This window comes from Achroia grisella, unplaced genomic scaffold (genome assembly GCF_030625045.1).
Source record: "Achroia grisella isolate CSIRO2021 unplaced genomic scaffold, CSIRO_AGI_Agris_v1 utg702, whole genome shotgun sequence".
Lineage (NCBI taxonomy): Eukaryota > Metazoa > Arthropoda > Insecta > Lepidoptera > Pyralidae > Achroia > Achroia grisella.
The window spans coordinates 2,373,736-2,397,035 of NW_026712999.1; the positions used below are offsets into that span (position 1 = coordinate 2,373,736).

At 30.2% G+C, this 23,300-nt stretch overlaps 5 protein-coding genes across 5 annotated transcripts; 3 read left to right on the forward strand and 2 right to left on the reverse strand.

Moving 5' to 3' along the window:
* The first annotated feature begins 932 nt into the window (after positions 1-932).
* Positions 933-5,551, forward strand: LOC131850150 (protein IMPACT-B-like). The gene is made up of 6 exons (XM_059200324.1): positions 933-1,000; positions 1,130-1,362; positions 1,605-1,734; positions 2,484-2,587; positions 2,992-3,198; positions 3,676-5,551. The coding sequence occupies exons 1-6, from the start codon at positions 974-976 to the stop codon at positions 3,767-3,769; spliced, it is 795 nt and encodes a 264-aa protein (XP_059056307.1). The 5' UTR covers positions 933-973; the 3' UTR covers positions 3,770-5,551.
* A 20-nt stretch (positions 5,552-5,571) lies between these two features.
* Positions 5,572-9,816, reverse strand: LOC131850151 (structure-specific endonuclease subunit SLX4). Its single transcript, XM_059200325.1, has 5 exons — positions 9,700-9,816; positions 7,064-9,624; positions 6,705-6,976; positions 6,090-6,242; positions 5,572-5,724 (listed from the first exon to the last, which is right to left on the reverse strand). Exons 1-5 carry the CDS (start codon positions 9,720-9,722, stop codon positions 5,647-5,649), a joined length of 3,087 nt encoding a protein of 1,028 aa, XP_059056308.1. The 5' UTR covers positions 9,723-9,816; the 3' UTR covers positions 5,572-5,646.
* A 541-nt stretch (positions 9,817-10,357) lies between these two features.
* Positions 10,358-15,018, forward strand: LOC131850148 (uncharacterized). The gene is made up of 7 exons (XM_059200321.1): positions 10,358-10,756; positions 10,922-11,065; positions 11,655-11,995; positions 12,732-12,921; positions 13,528-13,799; positions 14,156-14,239; positions 14,833-15,018. Exons 1-7 carry the CDS (start codon positions 10,752-10,754, stop codon positions 14,904-14,906), a joined length of 1,110 nt encoding a protein of 369 aa, XP_059056304.1. The 5' UTR covers positions 10,358-10,751; the 3' UTR covers positions 14,907-15,018.
* Positions 15,019-15,387: 369 nt separating this feature from the next.
* Positions 15,388-17,954, reverse strand: LOC131850149 (m-AAA protease-interacting protein 1, mitochondrial). The gene is made up of 4 exons (XM_059200323.1): positions 17,546-17,954; positions 17,000-17,164; positions 16,326-16,444; positions 15,388-15,616 (listed from the first exon to the last, which is right to left on the reverse strand). Exons 1-4 carry the CDS (start codon positions 17,852-17,854, stop codon positions 15,481-15,483), a joined length of 729 nt encoding a protein of 242 aa, XP_059056306.1. The 5' UTR covers positions 17,855-17,954; the 3' UTR covers positions 15,388-15,480.
* Positions 17,955-18,173: 219 nt separating this feature from the next.
* LOC131850130 (CDK-activating kinase assembly factor MAT1) lies at positions 18,174-21,759 on the forward strand. The gene is made up of 5 exons (XM_059200301.1): positions 18,174-18,390; positions 18,796-19,092; positions 19,203-19,435; positions 19,917-20,092; positions 20,600-21,759. The coding sequence occupies exons 1-5, from the start codon at positions 18,267-18,269 to the stop codon at positions 20,697-20,699; spliced, it is 930 nt and encodes a 309-aa protein (XP_059056284.1). The 5' UTR covers positions 18,174-18,266; the 3' UTR covers positions 20,700-21,759.
* Positions 21,760-23,300: the final 1,541 nt, after the last annotated feature.

Genomic DNA, 23,300 nt, shown 5'->3' on the forward strand with positions numbered 1-23,300 from the left:
GAGAAATTTTATATGACATGAAATTGTACAAAGTTATAGAGTTCATGTGGGTTCCATCTCATGCTGGTATTACTGGAAATGAAGTTGTAGACAGAATGATGAAGATTAATGAACTGGATTGTCATTTGGATTTATCGCCAGTGCCAATAACTGACTACAATGCATTAATTAACAGAAGGATGTTTAGTAATTGGAATAGAAAATGGGCAGAAACCAAAATGATAAAGGGAAAATGGTATGCTGATATACAGAAAGAAATTTTTGGAAAACCATGGTATTTCAAATTACAAGAACCATCTAGAAGATACATTACAACGATTAATAGAATTCGTATGGGACATGGGCAGTTTCCGGCTCATTTGCATAGAATAAAATTGAGATCTTCTTCAAATTGTGACTACTGTACAGCAGAAAATGCCGATTTACAACATATTATAATGGAATGTCCAGCATTTGGTTTGCAGAGACTTATTTTGATAGATGGCTTAATAAGTTTATATAATAAAAAAGAAGTACCCCGCCTCTTGCCATCTATCCTACAAAATACAGAAAGTTATCCATTTTTATACGAGTTTATACACAATACAATAAGAACGCTATAGATTATAATGCTAAAGATATAGTTAAATGTAATTGTTTGGCTGAAAGGAGATTTCCAAGGCCGTAAAATACTTAATAAAAAAAAAAAAAAGTTCTTTCAGGAGACAGTGACAGATTCAATTGACAATATATTAATAATATTTCATGTTTGCATATTAATCCCCCACATTATTTAAACAAACAATACAATGTATGGTTCTGTCTGTATACTTTATGTTTTAAGTGGAATACATAATACAATAGCGTTATTATACTATTTCCTTTCAGCTAATTTTAGCGTAGGAATTCGTGGTCATTCTCGTGTGTGAAACTACAAGAAATAGACCGAAATAGTCTAAAATATAAAACTGTTGCAACTACTACGAGAAATAACATGGATACAGATAATTTAACGAAACAGGTAAAATACCTTTTTAATAATTTCATAATAACAATTAAACCACATATAAATGTTGCAATTTTGGTATTGTATTAGTAATTATTGTACTAGTGGCATTGTAATAAATTTTTTTATTAATATATTGCACAGGCTGAGGAGGTTGAAGCACTGAGTTCTATTTATGGAGATGATTGGACCACAGAGAGCGACATAACTAAATCATATTGTATTCGCATTGAAGAAAATAAAAAAGAGGCATTGTTATATGTGACAATGCCACCGGAATACCCGACGTTATCACCACCTAAATATGAGTTGTCGGCGCCGTGGATGGATAGGAAAGCAAAAGAAAATCTTCATAATTCTTTAGATGAGGTATACTTGTAAGTATGTACTGTAAAATAGTAATTACTTACCTTTACATGCAACCTCATCTTTCAGATAAAAAATAACCTATGTCCATCCTTGTGATAAAATTTATTAAAATCTGTTAATCTCTCTTTAGTTGTGAAAAGGACTGAAACAAAAAGATATTATCTCATTTATTATTTATTTATATATAAGACAAATTATTTTATTATATTTGCAAAAGCATTATTTGTTTATGTTGGCGTGATTGTTTCAGGGAAAATATTGGAGAAACAGTAGTTTACCAATGGGTAGAGAAAGTAAGAGAAGTATTACAAAGTATGAAATCTCTTGCCAATGAAAAACAGAATACTGCACCGGTTATTGAGTCCTTAGATATGTCACAGGTTGGTAGTTTGAATACAAACAACATACTGTCTTAAATCCTAACTGGGGTAGTCAGAGGGATTACCATTGTGGTGAATGTATACCTGCATTTTGCTGTGTATATGAATTCAATGAGGCATCCTTGCCAATGGTAGTACACTTCTCTGAGTTTACTGCTATCTCTAGGATTATATTGATGTTTCCTCAACTGAATATAAACCTTATCAGAAAGGGTTTAATAATAATAATAATAAAGACATTTATTCAGGTTTCAGATATCAATAAAGAACATTAAAGATATGAATTATATTTCTATAAACTCAGAAAGCTAATAAAAATATAAAAGAGATTTGTATAGACCCATACAATTCAATAAAAATTCTTTCTTTGATCTTTCAAGCAGAAATTGATATTACATTTTTCAATGTTCCAGCTTTTAGGTTACATGTGGTTAGATCAATCAGTCAATTAGAACTAGTATCTGTATATTCCATATTATATTATTATTTTAATCAAATTATGTGTGTATTGTTAGTAACAATACCCTTTGTTGACAATAATTCATGTCAGATTCACCTCCACACAGTCACATCTGGAAACCTGGTTAATTACTAATAAATTTGCCAGACAGGCTGACTTTATCCTATCATATTATCCTCCATTGGTGTCCTGCCAGTAAAAACCATCGGCACAGGATAAACCATTCCATTACCATGTATAAAAATAAATCAAATTATGTAATATTGATCTTGAATTTTTATAATTTCAGCTGGAGATAAATTGCCCTGAATTAACACATGGTGAAGTAATTGCAGACAGAAAGAGCTCATTCCAGGGTCATGCAGCTGAAGTACACAGTATCGAGGAAGTCAAGTATGTAACAAAAAACTTTTTAGTATAGAAAAAAAAAACAGTGTTGGTATTAGCTACTTTTAACACAAGGAATGTTGTTCCTTCATTTGTAATACTTTGTTGTGCACCAATAAAACCTTATATGAAATGATATAAAATCTATATTGTTTTTATATAATAGTTTTTTTTTTATAACACAGTGGTAGCAATCATATGGGCCATTTGATGGTAAACGGTTACCTATGGATGCATGAAACACTAGGGGTGTCACATGAACATTTCTGTTTCTAAAGAAACTAATATACCTTTCTTAAAAATCCCTTAATTTTGGCACAACTACTTTAAATTGAGTCTTAAACTTTTAACTTAACAATAATATCCTTTGTAATTTCATTAAATATTTAAATGGTATATTTCATTTTTAGTGCCGCAATTATGAAATTAAAACAAAACAAGAAAGTGTTGAATGCAACCCACAATATGTATGCATACCGTATTGAAAAGAAGACAGATAAAGGTACAACTATGTTGCAAGATTGTAATGATGATGGTGAGGCTCACGCTGGTGGCAGGATGCTGCATTTGCTGCAGATATTAGACCAGAAAAACACATTTGTTATGGTTTCAAGATGGTGAGATCATTTTTATATATTATACATATATATTAGTTATGTATTAAATGGGGCCACTACGGCGCAATTGTTCGTGGGTTCATTAGAATTTTATTAGTTATTTTTATACATTTGATTAAATGTATTTTTAATTACATCCAGGATGATTAAAATCGTCTAAAAGTGGAGAAATTTTTATCCTTTTTTAATCCTTAACACTACGAAATTAACAAGAAGTGTTATAAGTTTGTGGTTTATCATTCTATGGTATCATAACTCCTAAATGAACCAATTAGGATGCGATTTTTTATTTGAACAGCTTTTAAACAAATAAATTATTCCAATGTTGGCTCATTCATATAGGAGTTACGATCCCACAGACTGTCTGTCTTTGGTATCATATGGTCGGGTTGGTTCTTAATTGCAATTTATTGAGGTTTGGATTCAAGGCTTAGGTACTTAAAAATTTGTATATTCTAATTATGTTCAATGTTACAGGTATGGAGGGATCCAACTAGGTCCAGACAGGTTTCGTCATATAAACAACGCAACCAGACAGGTTATTCAACAAGCTGGCTTACTAAAGAAATGACATTCAACTGCAAGTAGATAATTGCAATACTCTTATAAAAATCTCGGCACTAGTGCCTTAGCTGTGTTCTGACTTTGACATATTTTCTAGATCCATATAAGATCTATATTTATAACTGTCCTAAATATATTTGTAAAGACCTTAGACAAGAATAAGAGGTTTAAATTTATCATTCGTATCAAGAATTATAGTATAGGTACATTTAATAGCCTAATTATAATCATTATATTTTTGCACAGCACTCTGTTATACCATTAAAATGATAAAGATACTGACAGTCTTACATCGCTGCATAGATATTCTTATATATGGAGGTTTTTCAAATCAATGATTATCTCGCATATTCTTTGTACTTATATTAAAATACATTAGATCAAATAATCCCATTATATATATTCTAAAAAATTTAGGTCAGAGGAGTCGAAATGACAAAAATTTCATGGTTAAGAATTTAATTACATTGAGAATTTTAAAAAAATTTAGGAGTACGGAAAATCGTTTTTATCACTACCCTACCAATTCGGCTGCCTACTTCAATTGAGAAGAACTGGCAAGGAATTCGACTGCAACTGGCATTTTTTTTAGACGGTTATTTTAATCACCTATCACAGACATTAATAATTTAATTTTGAAGGAGTAGCAACAGATAACCCTAATGTTTTTTCATCATCAAATATCAATTACCAGTTGAAACGTGTAGTATAACTGTTAAACGTTTAATTCAATTTGTTTATTGAAACATCGGTTATAATATATAGATTTGAGTAAGTAAAGTAGTATAGTGATTAAAATTGAAAATATTGTGATACTTTTCTAATAGTTTATTTTATACTAGTTGTAATCTTCATAATTCGATATTTAAGTTCATATATAACTTACTGTGTATATACACTTTTTTAGTATCACTTTAGCTAGTGCTGAAGTGTTACTAAAAATATGGGATAAGGCATTTAATCAACTTAATTTTTTAGCATTAGAAAATGATCAGAATATGTATTTGCTTATGGATGAAATTAAAATTACATTTTTTTGTAAAAAAAAAAATTGCATTGAAATTATGACATTGACTACAATATAATAATTGTTATTATAATTTACCAAGTTAAGGTCATAATTTCGATTATAAATGACAGTAATTCTGTAATGTATAAATCTGTCTGCACTACTATAACATGAAATTTCTGGTTATGGAGTAAATCTCCTATAGTAATAAATATAAATGTCAGGTGATGATAATTATTATATACTATACTCGTAGTTTTGTTTTAGATAAGTTATAAATTACTATTGTGTAATTAATTATGCTGAGTTATATTATTTTGTATTACTGATTATTTAAATTGTTTTCCTAAATGTGACACGTAAATATAACCATAATTGTTAAAATAAAACAATGATTCAACTATATACTAGTTTAAATTTGCCATGATAATATTAAATAAGTTTTAAGTATACTAATAAAAATTGCATTAATGAGTATAAATAATCAATTATAATTATTGGTAAATAAAGGACTCCATTTTCCTAGGTTGATTAAATGTCCAGATTAAATAGTAGGAGATAATGATCTAGGAAAAGATAATTCAAATTCCCATTTATTTACAGTTACGACTGTATGCATTGAAATAGAGTTAGAACCATAATTAAAAAATAAAATAATGATCCTTTGACTACCCATATGTGTGTTTTATTTGTATTGATTAGAGTTAGGGCATATCATATATATATAAGCCATGCCCATCGGAACCGGCCTGTGGCGCCCTTTTTTTTATTCATATAGTCAGGTTATGTTACCCTTCCTATAAACACAATTAAGATTCTCTTCTCTTTAATGTTAATGTAGATATGCTACACAAAATGAATACAACAGATATGTGTTATTTCTTATTGTTCCTGGAATTATTATCTGATGTTTTGACTGTTATACACCTCTTGTCCATAAATCTCAAAAGATCCTGAAATAAGAAAAAAACTCTATTTTAAAAGTAAACATTTCCAGATGGTAAGTTGACTTCTTTTACTTTCTAAGTTAAGAATTCAACTTTCAAGATTGTGCTGGATATTAATATAGCAATCCTCCGAAACGCACCGTTAGGTAGCCAGCCCGGTACCGCTAGTTTCCGAACACAGAGCAGGGTACGTCCGGTATCTATTAATAGACAACTCGAGCTAGCCCTGCTATAGTGTAACATCAAAGTCGATACCAAAAGGATTTATGTTTTTTAGCATTTCATACTTAGAGGTCTAGTAATTATTCTTTAACTATATGTCAAAAAATCAAATAAGGTTGATAGTCAAAACATGTAAAAACATGTCGTACCTTTGCATCATATCTGTGCCCACACGCCACCAATTCTTTATGTATAATATCTATATTGACGGGTTCATATCGTAATATTGCCTCCCGCAAACCTCGCCGGCAAGACAGGTAGTTATTGAACGCTATATGAAGAGGGACTCTGGAAGAATGCACCTGTAAATATTTCAATTATATATAAATAATTAAATGAATAAATAACCCTCGATAATTAACACAGCGCCATCTAGTTCCACGGTAAGCAGAGCTTCTGATATGGGTACTAGACAAATGTAAATACTTGTTTATTTTTTGCAAATACATATGTAATATACACAGAAAACACCCAGACTGATACAAACGATCATTGTCGCGGGTTCGATTCCTCGAACAATCCAAACATTTGTAAATATACATGTATTTACATCAGACAAATACATGTATTTCTGTGTATATTATGTATGCATTCACAAAATAAATGTATTTAAGTCTTTCTATCAGTTGTCTAGTACCCATAACATTACCTCTGCTTAGTTTAGGACTAGATGGTGCTGTGTGAATTGTTCAGATTATTATTATTAAATTGTTTATCGTTTTTAAGTTAATTGGTAATTAATTATTCTTGAGAAATTTACTCACCCTGGCCTTTTCTTTTTTCTGCAATACCCAATCCTCAGAACTACACTCTATTTCTCTCAGATCCGGTATGTCTTTTGTTATTTGGTAGATGTTTTCTTTAACATCTTCAACATGAGTTTTAGCTGGTTTCAGTGGAGATCTTTTCGGTGAAACAGAATGTGGATTGTTTGTGTCTGTTTTACGTTTTTTTGATGGTGATGGTAATTCTTCATTTGCATAAGAGGCTATTACAGGATGAGTCTGATTATAAATATGTGTTAAAAGTTGAATAGCTGGAAAGTAAAGTGCAATTAATAAATTGAAAGAACTAAATGTATCAATAAATTAATCATATTTATTTTATACAGTATTTGTTGTACCTCTTTTTCTTTTGAATGGCTTTAAACCATATTTATCAAGTTCTTGGTTTCTTTCTGGAGTTGTCATAGATGCATAATCCAATCTTGGTGTAACTTCCTGTACTTTTACAATGTAATCATCATTAGTAGGTGTTCTTAATGTAGCAGCAGTAGTATTTGTTTTCTCTGGAGTACTTTGTGTAGAATTACATGGTTGTGTTTGAAATGTATCTGCATCTTGAATTGTTCTTTTAATATTAACTACAGGTAGAAAACTATCACTCATAGATCTGTTTAAAGTAACTAGCTGAGTCTCATTATTATCAGATATATAATTTTTTGTGTTATTCGATACAATATTCATAGTTGACAAGTTTGGAAAATTTATATCTATTGATTCATCATATCTAGATTTATGAAGGGAATAATCTAATTCCCTGTCAGAAATTTCGAAAGCCTCAGAATTCTGACTAGACTGAATTTCTTGTTTCTCAGGTGACTTACCAGCTATAGCATGAATATGAGAATTACTTAAACTACTGTCGTTTGAAGTAGAAATCTTTCGGTTGATATGCATATTGTTATCTAAACAAACATTGTCATAGTCAATAGACATTTCATGGATATTTTCATCATTGATTTTATTATATGAAGACTGAACATTATTATGGTTGACTTCATTGTTACATTCTTCAGAATCTGTACTTTGTGTTAAATCATCAGTGTCAAATTTATTATTATAGATGTCACTATTGCATTTTATATCATCATCTGAATGATTGTAATTATAATCCTTGAAAAAACTTTCATTTGCCAATTTATTGTCCATTTTGGCTGGTACCTCAGGAACCAAACTAAGGTTTTCCTTTCCTATATTATCTGTTGATTTTTCCTTCTTTTTCTTTGTTTGCGATTGACTAATTTCAGAATTATTTAAAATTATTGTATAATCACATGATTTATCAACATTACCACTAACTTGGACGAAGGGTAAACTGTCATTGGAATTTGATGATTGCGTCAAATCAACATTATTAGATACATCATCATTTATTACATTTTTATCTATCCTATCTATATCATAGTTATTATTATAATTTTGAGTTAAGTCTATCTCATTCTCATTAAGTACTGATTTGGGTTCAGAATAATGTGCAAGGCACTCTGTTAGGTCCATAAAATCATTAGATTTTCTTTTTGTAATATTACTTAAACTTGATAACAGTATATTAGACTTATTTTCATTATGAATGAAATTATCTTCTAATGCAATGCATTCAGTAAGTTCCATAGGATCATATGACTTCCTAGTTAAATTATCAGTTTTTTGAGATGATTGTGAACTTGATGTACAATTGATAACTGGCAATGCTACTGTATTTAAGGTTTTAACTTCAGCTACATAATGAGAACAATCTATTATTTCTATAATATCCTCATTTGTTTTACTATGTACAGTTTTTAGAGATTTCAATATAGTTACTTCATTTGTATCACTACATAATGATACTGTGTCATCATCAAATAAATCTGGAGAACAACTTCTTACTGGTTGTGATACTTTTAATATTCTAATATTTTCATTATCAACTAAGTCTATATTAGAAATCACACTTGTTTCTTTCATTTCACTTTTTGTTTCATCAATCAAATTAATTTTAATTTCATTAGCTTTATTTGTACAACAGTCGGTTTCTCCTATATCAGTCATTGTACTAAGCACTCTGTTAGCCCTACTAACAATATTTTGAGCACATTTTAATGATCCACTAAGAATAATATCCAATTCATCTTCAGAACACAGAATTTTACTTGTATCAATTTTTTTATTTTCACAGGGCTTAGGGCTTATAGGTCTGCCAGGGATTTTTGACCAATCCTTTAGCAAGGAACCAACAGGAGTTGATTTCTCTATTGCTAAGTTAGAAACATAAAATACATCATTACTTCTTATGTCATTATATGCAGCGTTTGTTGACAAGTAATATAAATGTACATCAGAAAAATCATTATAGCAATTACTTGAACAGTTTTTGTTATTATCAATGTTTTCAAACAAAACTTGTGAATATTTATCAGTAATTACTTGTTGTTTCTCTGCATCCGTTGATAATAATAGTTTGTAATTTCTCCTTATTTTCTTTAATCTCTTGTTAGGATTTGATATTTTAATCACAGGCACTGAAAATCCATACTCTTGTAAAGTTGATCGAATTTTAGCACTTCTACCTTGCGTGTTCAACTGACTAGTTGATGGTCCAGTATTGTCTACAGGTTGAAGTGATTTCGATAGTGCCACTGCTAGTTGTAACTGTTCAGGGTCAACATCTATGCCTGATTGTTTACAAATATTATCAAAGTCCTTCGAGTAAGAAACTAATTCATTTTTCTTAGTGTTCAGTAAAGATTTTATTTTTCTTTGGCCTCTGATCAGTTTAGGTTGTTTCTTTCTTGTTTTTATAGTTTTTTGTATTTTTACAGCTTCAAAACATTTCTTCTTTTCTTGAAAGTCTGACAAGCTTTCATCCATACCACAACTTGAAAAGTATTTGCTTGTCACCTTACATTGGATATGTTCATAGCTGGGAAAAATAAAACAAAATATATTATATATTACTTTTTAATCATTTAACAATTAAATCTTTCATATTACCTACCTATAATAATTACTTATATTCATTAGAAACTAATTATCTGGTCTATCTGGCCTTTCAGACTCCTCAATTAGTTTTCGTATTGTGGTGGCTGTTCTATTGAATAAACCACTGGCAATCATTTGCTTTCTTTCGACTTCTTCGATAGGATCTTCATATAGGATTTCAGTAGCCTTTCTCAGGTTTTTAGTTACAGGAATGTATCTATAACAGTAAAAATACAGACATTATAACCTTCAATGCACAGTTTCTTATATAAGATAACAACACAATGATAAAACTAACGTGAAAATTAATCCAAATATTAATCCGATTGTTATTGTGCCTACACCAAGAGCATTTCGAAATTTAGCAGCTGGTGTTCCAACTATTTTTCTAGGTTTCCATTTCGAAGTATCAACACCAATAGCCATATTTCTAATGTTATTTTATTCGAAATTTCTATTAGGCAACAGCACAGAGTAAATCATTTTAATTCAGTCTACATGTGACCTGACATTGAACTTACACTTTGATTGATGTAATTTACTGACGTAGTGACATTCTTTTCTTCGTCTCAGGCAGACTTTTCGTACAGTGTTCTCAACTAACAATTAGGGTAGGTACAAATTTGGGTAGGTATAGCAAACCTACCCAAATTTAGCACAATCTAAATTTCAAGCTGTAAAAAAAAATAACAGCAATACAGGAACGGACGAAACAATAAATTAAATTAGTAGTGCCCATTTTTTAATCAATTAATGTTGCTCTATTTGTGTTCATATTTTTTTTAAGTTACGAGTGTTCAACTATTCAATTTTTCTTTATACCAAGAAAATAAAATAAATAAAATAATAAAATAAATAAAAATGCGACAAAGATAATATGAATGTCAAAATTATAGTATACCTCGACTATGATTTTGACATTCATATTATCTTTGTCGCATTTTTAGACCGCAAATTTTTATCTTTCATTGAGTGTTGTTATTATTTCTCCAAAATAAATGTTTTTTTTCTCCCCACATCATGTGACTGACAAAATAATATGACTTCACTGAATCCTGACTGACGTCAATGTTGTAAGTCTCTGTAAATTTTTGAATCATGTCTCTATATTTTACAAAAACAATAAAAAGTTGTTTGTTTTTCCTTATTTATTTTTAAAATAAATTATTCTTACTTATTTATAATACATACGATATAATCATATGCTTATAGTTACTACAATAATTTAATAATTATAGAATTAAATTTTTTGTGGCAATGCCAAACAACCAAGAAGAAATTGAGACATCCCATGTTAAAAATTTGCCGTATACAGAATATCAAAATGCATTAAAATTTAATAGGGAGCAATGTGAAATTATTGCTAAATTGGCTAATATGAAGTGAGTATAATTTATTATGTTATTAATAGTACAATATAAAGGTTAAATATGTTATTTAAGTAGCACAATGTAATAATCTGTATGTTTTATTTCTATTATGAAAACTATCAATGGCATCGCGATAACGTACTGTGTCGCCCATAGTAATCTTCATGTTTTTGCGCTCTGACTAAACTAGATGTCTAACTTTTAGTTTAGAATGCAAAAGAGTTCTAAAACTACTTGTAAGTAATACTGTTATATATGACTTGAATGTTAGCTCGCGCTGTCTATATGTATAGGTTTTTCTGGAGCTCCTGTGATAATGATTCCTTTTCCCCCACTTGTTTTTAATAATACTATACTATAAAATTATTAAATTGATCTATAAATCATTATATAGTATAAAACAAAGTAGCTGATGCTGTTCGTTCCTATGTATGCTTAAATCTTTAAAACTATGCAACAGATTTTGAAGCAGTTAGTAGATAGTGATTCAAGAGGAAGGTTTATATATATATAATATATATACACCCATGTGAAGCCAGGGTGAGTAGCTATTATTTCTATAATGATAAGGTATTCAAGAAAAATTGTATTGTGTTCACAGAATATCATTTGATGATACTAATAAACCTGGAGAACTGTTAATGAAAATGTTATACAGAGGTGGATGTACTGTGCAAAAGTTCAGAAAGTTAAAACAAGCTGCATTGAGTATTAGGCCGATTGCAATCTACTACAGACCTCATTCAAAAGTTGCCATACTTATAGCGAATGACAAATACACACACTTAGCAAAACTGGCCACACCATCTATAGATTGTGATTCATTGTCTTCAAACCTGAAGAATTTAGGGTTTATAGTTGTGACAATAAAAAACACAGCCAGCTGTGATTTGAGAGAAATATTGTCAAAAATATTTAGTTGCATCCCGGAAGATTCATATTGTGAGTATTATATATATAACATATCTTTAAATTTATACTTATATTAATTGAGAGATAATATATAATATTGTCTCTCAATTAATTTAGTTATTTTCTCCCAGTTATTTTATTAAAATCTATAATTGGTGTAACTGTACAGAATTCCCTGAGTTAATAAGAGAAATAAAGTATGCATCATTTTATGGGTAACATTCCCAGTGTTGCAGCGAACAGAAGATATAGCTTACAATGCTATGGATTGGTCTACTCTACTTTGCTCTGATATGACAGATACTGTACAGATGAGGCAGTGAAATTACAGGAAACAAAGGTATGACACTTTATATCTCCAAAATAGTAATGCATGAAATTTACCATTTATGGGTGTCATATTACAACATGATATTGTTTATGTATATAAAAATAAATGAAATATGAAACTATGAGTTCATCTGAAACATCTGCAAAGTTAAGATTTTAGTGCCACTTAACAAGCTTGTTTTCAATCCTGTATATCTATTTATTAAAACTTCCATGTACACATACATAAAGGACCACAGGGTGGACTTAACATCTAGAGGAATTTTCTCCCAGTCGACTATAGGGCAAACAGTAATTCATGGGGATAATGCATTATCAAAATGAACTAGGTAGGACTAGTAGTAATACTTTGAATCTGATTAAATATATCTACATATGCTTATTCTTATATGCATATGCATACATAATACTTATACATTGAATGTTTCAATTTCAGGTTTCATTTTCTATGCTGGACATGGTTGTGAGTTAGTAAACACTAAGTGCATGCTGGGTATAGACTGTCCCACAGAAGACATACAGTTGGAACACTGTATTACTGAGAATTTTGTTCTAGAACAAGTTAACAAATGCAAACCTGATCTTTGTATTTTAATTATGGATATGTGTAGGATAAATTTAGATAGGTAAGTTGCATGTGATTTTTTTATAATTATAGTATGATGTTACCACCTCGGCTAACAGTTTTCACTGGCAGGGCAGCCAACAGGCTTACACTGTAGGATGACAGGAGGAGCATGAAGTCAGATCAGTTTGACCATCATGACAAATTCACCAGGAATTTATCACGATAGTTTCCAGGTGCAACCATGCGGAGGCCAAATTGACTTGGTACATCGCTAGCAATAGAGTAATTGGGTCACATCACTAACAATTCCTATTCTATTCTAATGTATTCAACTATATGGTGGAATTAATTAAAATGTTCAGGTAAATAGCTATCTAGGAGCTAACACTTCTGCAAAATAAAATCAGAAAATATCATTAATGATTTTACATATTTTTCAAAATTTTCAAAGGTGAAAATAATGTGAAAGTATTTATATAGCTTTAGGTTTTAATATATCATCCTTAAGTCTTCATTGAATATATATGTTGTCTATTGATATTTTGGATAGATAGAAATTATTTAATTTACATAGTAATGTAAATATAATAGATTAAACATGTATTGAATTAATTATATATTATATGATGGGACCTGTCCTAACAATATATATTTTTCATGACAGGAATACAAATCCACAAATCTATACATCCATATCTACAGTAGAATCCTACAATGTTCACAAAAATCTATTAATAGGGTACTCCACTCAGTCTGCACAAGCAGCCTATGAAGTGTTGCAGATAGAATGCTCTACCACTATTGATGAAACTTACGAGTTGAAGGCAGGTGATTCAGCAAGAATTGTTCCCGGTGGAAGTCAGTATGTGAATGCCCTATGTACAAGGTTAGGGGAGAATCTTGATATAAACAGCTTACTGGATACAGTACATGGAGGTAAGTGTACAATATAATAATATAACCTAGGGTAATTCACACAGCGCCATCTAGTCCCAAGGCTAGGCAGATTTTGTGTTAGTTAGCTGGCTGACTACTGATATAAATACTGAGATTTTTAATTTTTTATGTAAATATTTATACAATATACATAAGAATCATCTCCGATCGATCCCTGTCCAATTCAAACGGGGATCGAAAAGACGACGATCCTCCTCAGACTAAAGTCGTATCCATCGATCATATTATAAGGTTCAGTATAGATGTATGCTGACACCCATATTGTGAACCAGTTGTTTTTTACTTACAGAATAATTAATAGTTGATGCCAATAATAACTATAAATTCTTTTTTAGATGTTGAGCTATCGATCAAGAAGCAAAGACCAATAAAAGTCCAATGGGGTGTTGAGAAAAGATCTTTATATGATCCGACAACAGGTTCGTGCATTCCGATCATAATAAGTTTTATTAGTTGTCTAGTAATAGAGTAGATAAGGAAAATGATTGCCATATATAATAAATATAAATATTTCAAATATTTTAATTTTTTTTGTCCTAACATAATGTGATATTTATTCAATACTATACTAGTACAATGTGTATGAGAGAGATCATTTAACTATATAAATACATGTATTATACATATATATTAGCCAGAAGAAAATCTCAGTTTGGTGGTTTAAAGTGAGTTTACAGTATCAGTAACCTGCTAATCGGACCCCACTCTTAGAAGTAAGGAGAATAATACATGGACAGAAACAAGCCTTCAGTTTCTATACTACATAAAGTTCCTGCATGCATAAGTTTATCACAGCCGACACATCCTTTGTTTTAGTTTAACGGCTATCGTAAAGGCGCCTATTAGTATAGGTTCTTATAGCATCGTGGTTTCTGTAAACTCTATCGTTTTTTTACGACAGAGGTATTTTGCCTAAAATTGACTGGCACATTAACCAATTTTCCGCTTTTCCTTCACTTCCCAGATAGCAAATATTTATAAATTATTATAATTTACAATTCATTTGTTTCAGGTGATGAAGTTAGTCTTCTAAATGTACTAAAAGAATTTTTAAGTAATTACAAAGATTACTGTCATGCCTTTTAAAGTACATACAAAGTTTATTTATTTGTTGTTAAGCTATGTGCATAATAAAATTTTATGTACAGACATTCACTATTTTTACTAGAGGTGATATATTAAGTAATGTGATTATAATAATAGTTAGTACTATTATTATATACTATGAAAATGTATTAGTGTGTTTATACATTAGTCTTAAAGAGTATATCAATCAGAAAACCATGTACAAGTATTCTATATTCATAAAATTGAACAAAATTCACTAAGAAATTAAGCGGTATGAAAACAAATTCGGAACGTTTAGTACCTACTAAATTGATTACATCACAGCGCACTTTATAAGTGCTAGTATTTTATATTTTCCGTTTCGGCTCCTTATGGAAATTGTTTAGTTTCATGAACAATATAATTGGTTTTTAGCTTGATTTGCTCTTTACAACTAACGCTGTTATAGTATGATATAAAACTAGATTTTTTACACAAACATAAAAATAAAACAATATTATTAACAATTTAACTGCCTTTTATTTAAATCTTACTATATTGACTCTGTAAACTTAAACATGCATGACTTGTCAAGTACTCATTTACTATCCACCTATTTTCTTATGAGTGAATGTGGTTGGAAATGATTTACTATATTCACCCACCAGCTGTCCTCGACTCCTTTTGTGAATTCTCTAATAAATCTGTAGTTTAAAATGAATACTTTATCTTGATACTCAGGTTGTGTCCTATAACAAAATCTTTAATAAATACAATTTCAAGAAATAATCTTTATGGTGGGCATACACACAGACGGTTCCCAATCTGATTGGCGTGTATATTGCTACGGCAATGATCTCGAAATAAGGCGGGACGTAACAAATCCAATCAGAGTTCATAAATCAAAAGATAATTTTGGATGTGATTAAACGTACAATACATAAGTGACCATACATATAGTCCATACTATTAATAAATAATTATACATGTACACTATATTTACAAACAAAACTACATACAAATACAATTGTATATTTATAGAAGTCAACAGTCAAAGTCAGATGTGTATAGTAGGTGGTGTAGTGGAATAATACTATTCAAATTTGTAATAACAGGAATTACTCTAGTTCTGGAAAAGGTATTTGCGTAATTTTTAATTTAATTTTAATTTTTTGCGTGATTTAAATATGAATTTGGAAGTGCTGGATTTGATGTCAAGGTTCCAGTGTTTAATAGCATGTGTAAAAGTAAAGGATTTCGAGCTTGTGCTTCAAGCTTGAATATGTGCAGGAATATGGAGAAGTAAATTCCTAGACAGACAATGTTTACTGTGAGAGGTCTAATTTTGTCTAATTACATTGACAAATATTAGTCTTAGATATTTAATTTTATTGATGAATTTATTATTTGACAATACAATTATATTTCTTTCTATTCATTACAAATATGACAACTTACCCTATAGAAATTGGAGGCAAATCCCCAGTTTCTTGCATATGTTTTAGACCTTTGAGTACATGATAGCACATAGTGATTTCCACCCATCGTTTATCTGCATCATCAAACATCACACCCACCTAAAATCAATATATATATAATTTGTGAAAAACATTAACATTGTTACTTTATAGTCTTACTAGTATAGTAAGACTATAAAGTAAGAATGTTAATATTATTAGATAATAGTAATCCTGTTATTGCAATAATAGTAATAATAATCTCAGGACAATTCACATAGTGCCAACTAGACCCAAGTTAAGCTAGCTAGAACTTGTGTTATGGGTACTAGATAACTGATAAAATGTATGTGTTTACTAAAAAAATCTATATTTTTTTAGTAAACACATACATTTTATTCATAGAAAAAACACAGACCTATACAAAAAATTATACTCATGAAACCAAGTGTTTGTGTCATGTGAGGAATTGAACCTGTGACATGTTCATTTAACATGTCATCAATTGGATAACTTCAAATGCTAAGATAGGCATATCTCAATATTGAACATAATGTAATATCAGTAATTGCCAACCAAAGTAGGTATATATATAATTGCAACAATATATATATAGCAATTATGTCTAGTATTGGTATGTCAATATGTTATGACAGTATTGCATGCAAACATTACCTGATAAGGAAAAGCATAAAAAATATCTTCCTTCTCTATAGCTAGGAGTTGTCTTTGAGACACGGAGAGTTTGGAAACAGCAGTCTTTAATGCAGCAATGGCATCTTTTTCTACTATACCTTCAAGTGACTTGAAATCACTCCTTTGTAAGGCATCTGAAACAACCTGCCTGAGATGTTAGTTACCTATCTTTTTAAATAACACTGATTAGAATATTATTCAATATCATGATTAAAACAATGTAAAAAAAAAGTTAATTTCTTGCCAGTTCTTCTCAATTGAATTGAACTCGACGGTAGAAATAACAATATAAAAAATTATGATTGATGATGATTATTTAAGCTTTGAGGTAGAATGACTAAACTACAATCTCAATGGTGATTTATCAGTCAAGGAAACAATTTATTGCTAGTATGCAATGTATACCAGGTTAGTTATTTCATGAAATTATTTTACTCAAAATTGTTGAATTATTCTTCCGTCAATTAGATGGTATTTGATCATTTTTATCTATGATAGCATATAAAAAATATAAGGCAGTTGAACCTGAACAGCGTGTTTGGAAGCCTCGATGAATTCGCCAAGACTAAATTCCTGCTCAAAATAAGGGCGGATTATAAAATTTGCAAACATCCAGTTCTTAATAAATTTGATAAAAGATGGCCAAACGATCGGTGGAAACTCCATTAACTGAGGTAACTTCTTGGTATCGCTTGTATCTTGGCTATAATTCCGAAATTGTGTAACATTGTTTGTTGAGGTTACGGCAAGATGTTTTGGTAAACATTTATATGTAACTTTATCACATAGTCTAAAAGTTTGACGTGTTAGGACTTGCCTTACAGCTAAATTCATATTATGCTACTAGTCTTTTAATAAATAACACAGAAAATCAAATGTAAATCATGAAAAAAGCTGATTTTAATAATTGTATATTTATTAAAATATTTTCATATACGAATACACGTCAGTCACTATGTCACCAATAAAATAAAATTGACAATTTAAGTAATTACTACTGACATTTCATTAAACAACGTCATTGGTTGAAATGGAAAAATACTTACACGTGATTAGTTATACCATGTTCTGATACACACTGATTCCTGACTGACTGACTGACTGCTTTGACTGACAGCCTACAAAAAATGTGTATAATAAACGCGGTATCAAGCTGAATACACAATTTTCTCTTATACTTAATTTCTCTTGATAATATCATCAATTGTCTTTCGATTTATATTTAAACATATAAGTATCAATAAACATGGATGATCAAGCATGCCCTCGATGTAAAACAACAAAATACAGAAACCCATCATTGAAATTGATGGTAAACGTATGTGGTCACACGTTGTGCGAAAGTTGTGTAGATTTACTGTTTTTAAAAGGTATTGTTCGTGTTTAATATAAATAAACAACACTTGTAGTTATTTAGTTTTAATTTTAGATATTGGAGAAATCATAGAATATATATACAACCGGTCCTTTGAACTAAAAGTTTTTATATGTGGCCCATCTGATGGTAAACGGTTACTATATATTACATCTATATTATAAATCCAAAAGTCTCTGTTTGTTTGTTTATTATCTTATCACGCCTAGACATCTGAATATAATATAAATCCTAAAAAAATATATCATAAAATTTACCTCACGAAGATTGAGTAGATACGATTTATAAAAAAAGAAGACGAAGTCTCTATAAATAGTTTAACATGATTTTCTTTTTTTGTAAGTTACAAGAAACCTTATAAAATAAATATGACTACATCCCATTATTAATAATTTTTCAGGTTCAGGATCATGTCCCGAGTGCAATGTCCCACTCAGAAGGAGCAACTTCAGAGTTCAAATGTTCGAGGATCCCATGATAGAAAAGGAAATAGACATCCGTAAACGAGTACTCAAGGATTACAATAAAAAAGAGGAGGATTTTGAAACATTGAGAGAATACAATGATTATTTAGAGGAGATTGAGACTATTATTTTTAATTTAACAAATAACATTGATGTAGTAAATACTAATAAACGAATAGAACAGTACAAAAAGGATAATAGAGAAATAATAATGAAAAATAAGGTTAAAATTGGTAAGCAGGTTTTTATACATGAAACAATCAAAATGTGCCATTGGTGGCCTTTGGTATATAGCTGTTGTCAATTTGATTCTAAAACTATGTTATTAAATTATAATTTACAGGTCAAGAAGAATTAGAGTTAGAAGAAATTCTAGAAATAGAGAAACAAATGGAAGAGTTGCGTCGCACAGAAGTAGCTAGGTCGGAGCTGGAAGCTAAGAAACAGAAGATTAGACAGAAGGAGGCACTTATTGATGAGTTGATGTTTGCTGATGGTGATGCAAAGGAAATATTGAACACATTTGCACAGACTGTAGCCACTAAACAAGAAGAAGCATTACCTCCACTCCCAATGGTATGATTGAATATTTAAATCATTATTTAATTTGTTACCAGATCTCAATTTTAAGCAAAGCTTAACATGTTTATGTTTTTTCAGCCATTGAATTCTACCATGTCACTTTTATAATGGACTTGATATGTTATTATTTATACATAACACATGTCATTGTCATGTCACACATCAATATCAAAAATCCCTGGTTTGAACAACTCCATGTTCAACTTCAAATATCATTTACAGAGTAATATGGTTGAGGCATTAAGTTTTTCTTAACAAAAATATTTAATGTTTTTAGCATTCTCATTCAAAATGAGCCAGTCATGCATGTAAAAAATATAGTTATATAACAAGATATATAGTATAGAAAATTATCTCTCGAACCCTGACATTGCTGAAATCACTTATCTCATTGGTCATTCTGAAGCCATTTAAATTAAAAGAAGAACTATTATATTTTAACTTTATCTATACATTATTATTTCTGTATCTTCAGGTAACTCAATTCTCAACGGGTGTGAAATTCACACGCGGATTGGCGCAGTCACACATTCCTGTCATAGAAGAAGGTCCACTGTACAGATACGAACCACTGATCACCCCTGATCGAATTGGACCCGATCCACCATCCTTAGAGGAAATTGTCAAAGAAGGTTATCTACAGCATGTGAAGTTAGTACCATATTTTTCTTAACAATATACTTATCAAACAGCACAATATACTTATTAATTAGAGCACTAATGTGTGGTATCGAAAAGGTCTTATGGATGATAATTTCTGCCAACTTTCTTGTTAATGTTGGTTTTGACAAGATCAGTATCAATGTAATAACAACCCCTTATAAAAGTTGTTTAGAAGAAAAGTAATATGCGTAGTTTAATTATGAACAAAAGTTTTGCCTCAATCTCAGCTAATTTCAGTTCAGATAAACAGAACCTATATAAAAGCATTTGGTCATTGGATTGTTAGTGGCCTAATTTAAATAAGTAAATAGGTTGTCTGTATGAGATTGCTTTGAGTGATAAGGCCGCTTTTTATTACTATATTTATATTAAGTTCTTTTTTACATATGTTTTTATGCACAATAAATAGTTATTATATTGTATTATTATTTAATATGCTATTATGAAGTTTTTATGGTATGCTGTGGTGTTCAAAATATTTTCAATTGTTCACAGAGCAGAGAACGATACAGAGAAAGCAGGCGGTTATACCTCAACATTGCCGTGCCTGCGTGCTCTACAGGACGCCCTTGCCGGATTGTATCACGCCAGCTGACAGGGCGAGCCAAGTACAGTAGACACCGTTATTGTGCTTGATTAGTTGTTTTATTACTGGACTGAACTGTACACTATAATAATTTTTGAGTTAAATCAATATTTTTCATATGGATGAAATGATGATTGGAATAATGCACCCGCCTACACTAACGGTTTACACTGGCGGAGCATCAGTGGAGGATGATGAGCATGAGGTTAGGTCAGTTAACCCATCTATATAAATTCACCATGATTTTATCATGATGGTTTCCAGGGGGCAATGGGGTTATTCATCTAAATTACTAACAATACCCTTCCCCCAGTTAAACCAATATTAGGTATAGTATATTATGTGTAAAATATACTACCTTTATAAAGATATAAGAACGGAAGCTATTAATTTATATTAAAAAGAGGAAAATAATTGCCTTATGTATGTTTGCTTCTTTGCACTGGAAACTGTCAAATATTTGACAGAGTTTTAAAATATTCATTCATATTCACCAGACATGAGTAATAGGTAATATTATCAGTAGTACATTCACAGATTTTGTGTACTTTTAAAAATCGATTTATTTTATTGGTTTGAAATCATTCAATACTGTATGAACATACGTATATATTTACGGTTGAGTAGAAGAAAAATTAGATTTTAATTTCCATCGAACTAAGTTTTATCTTGTTAAATTAGGGTATACAATGAGCCCGTATACAGGCCTTTTCACATGGTACATATTAAATTTTCGTTTCTTTGTAACATTTTACTGTAAAAAACATTTAATATTAATAGATACAACGATCTTAAGAAATAAGTTGTACTTTGGCGGATTCATATTCTATTTATGGAAGAACATCACAATAATTATTTGAATATGTGGCCAGATTAGGCTTTATATGTATATAACACGTTTATTTTTTAAATACGGTCAAAGTAACAACAAGAACCCGTTAATATGTACATGTTAGGTGTAATAATCTATAATTACGTTGTTTAGAAGGAATCTGGTGAGATTTTAATTTCTACGTTGTATTAATAATTCCAAAATGTACAAATATGATCCTATATAAGTTATTATTATCAACCAACAGCATTAGAGTAGTTCGAAAAAAAGTTATTATTACAAAACAAAAATATAAATGCCAAGGGCGGTGCCAACACCTATGAGACGTAGACAATTACTCTGTGATTATTATAAATGCAATTTGACATTTTCATCAAGCGTTGTTACATGAAATTTGATGTTAATATAAAAAAAATAGCTATTATAACTTCTATTTACCCAATAATAAGTTTATTGCTATTTATAAAAAAAAGTGCAATATAGAAAAGTTTTTCAAGATTACTCAAGTTGCCTTTCAACCGTGTACTATAGAATTAGCTTAGGATTAGAATTAAGATACAAGCTGTGCCCGCGGTTTTACCCGCATGAAAATTATAGCCTGTGGCATTTTAATGTAAAAGGTGTACTGTAAAGTTTCATTACAATCCATTCAGTAGTGTTTGCGTGAGAGTGACAAACATCCATCCATCCACACTCACAAACTTCCGTGTTTATAATATTAGTAAGATGACGTGTTGTGAATATGTGATTGTCCAGTGATAGAATTTCTAATTAATTGTTTAGAGGTAAGTATTGTTTTAAGTCAGCTATGGGAGATACCAGACTGCAAATGTTTTTTAAGTTGTTGTGAATTATTTTACCAGGAATAAGATGGTAAAAGTCATGCCCCACGCATGATTTACCATATTATTCCTGGTAACTTAGTCTCACCTATTCCAGCCGTCGCTACTTGCTTTTTAAGCTGTATTGTTCCAGGTTGTCATTTGGCAGTGTAGTTATAGAATACGGGGCATGCCTCGTATATAGATGACGTTTTCTACTTACCGCTAACAATCAAGTTGGCCGACTTCATTGCCTTTCCAATTTCATAAATATTTTTTTTTCAATCTCATTAATCAGAATGAGATGAATTATTGTTTTTAAAACGAGTGTGTAACAGCATCACAAACTATATAGAGATGTTAACGTAATATCACAATCATTGAAATTAATGTCGTTATTTTTAATGAGTTCGATATTTGAAAATCGTTTTTCGGATTTAGCATCCAGTCTTATAGCTCAACTGTGATAACGTTACTTATAATACTCCAGTGAATTATGTGATATACAGATTGATAGTAAATTAGCGAGTGCTACATCCAAAAATATTGTCGATATCATATAGTATATGTTTTTTTACTAACACCACTTCCACTCAAAATAGTCTGTTCTGTATATCATGTACTCAGTGTTAATATTGCTTCTAAAGTTTAACGACAACAATAGCAAATTTTATTACAAAATGAATAAAAATAGGCATATTAGGGAATCAATCAAAATATACACATTGTTAATAAAAGTTGTGTTACAGTTCTCCCAGTTACAGTCGTCCTAAGGTGTTCCTTAATTAAGTACCTATATGATGTATATATTTGTATTATTACGAGTAGCTAATATAATAAATACAGTATTGTTATGTTGTTCTTGTGATAATAAAATAAGTGTTTGATTAATTCTGTTTTATTTAATAAAACCATTAGTAAATAATGTTTCTCTAAAATAAAATCCTAATCATCTGG

Coding starts and splice junctions, on each gene's coding strand:
- LOC131850150 (XM_059200324.1), top strand. CDS start 974: ATGGATACAGATAATTTAACGAAACAG. Junction 1,735..2,483: donor AGTCCTTAGATATGTCACAG/GTTGGTAGTTTG, acceptor TTATAATTTCAG/CTGGAGATAAATTGCCCTGA. Junction 2,588..2,991: donor CACAGTATCGAGGAAGTCAA/GTATGTAACAAA, acceptor TTTCATTTTTAG/TGCCGCAATTATGAAATTAA.
- LOC131850151 (XM_059200325.1), bottom strand. CDS start 9,722: ATGAATATAAGTAATTATTATAG. Junction 9,625..9,699: donor AATATAAGTAATTATTATAG/GTAGGTAATATG, acceptor TATTTTTCCCAG/CTATGAACATATCCAATGTA. Junction 5,725..6,089: donor GGCACAGATATGATGCAAAG/GTACGACATGTT, acceptor TTCTTATTTCAG/GATCTTTTGAGATTTATGGA.
- LOC131850148 (XM_059200321.1), top strand. Junction 11,996..12,731: donor CATCCCGGAAGATTCATATT/GTGAGTATTATA, acceptor TTTCAATTTCAG/GTTTCATTTTCTATGCTGGA. Junction 13,800..14,155: donor ACTGGATACAGTACATGGAG/GTAAGTGTACAA, acceptor ATTCTTTTTTAG/ATGTTGAGCTATCGATCAAG.
- LOC131850149 (XM_059200323.1), bottom strand. CDS start 17,854: ATGAATTTAGCTGTAAGGCAAGTCCTAACACGTCAAACTTTTAGACTA. Junction 17,165..17,545: donor CTTCCAAACACGCTGTTCAG/GTTCAACTGCCT, acceptor CATCTCAGGCAG/GTTGTTTCAGATGCCTTACA. Junction 16,445..16,999: donor TTTATGCTTTTCCTTATCAG/GTAATGTTTGCA, acceptor TATTGATTTTAG/GTGGGTGTGATGTTTGATGA.
- LOC131850130 (XM_059200301.1), top strand. CDS start 18,267: ATGGATGATCAAGCATGCCCTCGATGTAAAACAACAAAATACAGAAAC. Junction 18,391..18,795: donor AGATTTACTGTTTTTAAAAG/GTATTGTTCGTG, acceptor ATAATTTTTCAG/GTTCAGGATCATGTCCCGAG. Junction 20,093..20,599: donor GGTTATCTACAGCATGTGAA/GTTAGTACCATA, acceptor AATTGTTCACAG/AGCAGAGAACGATACAGAGA.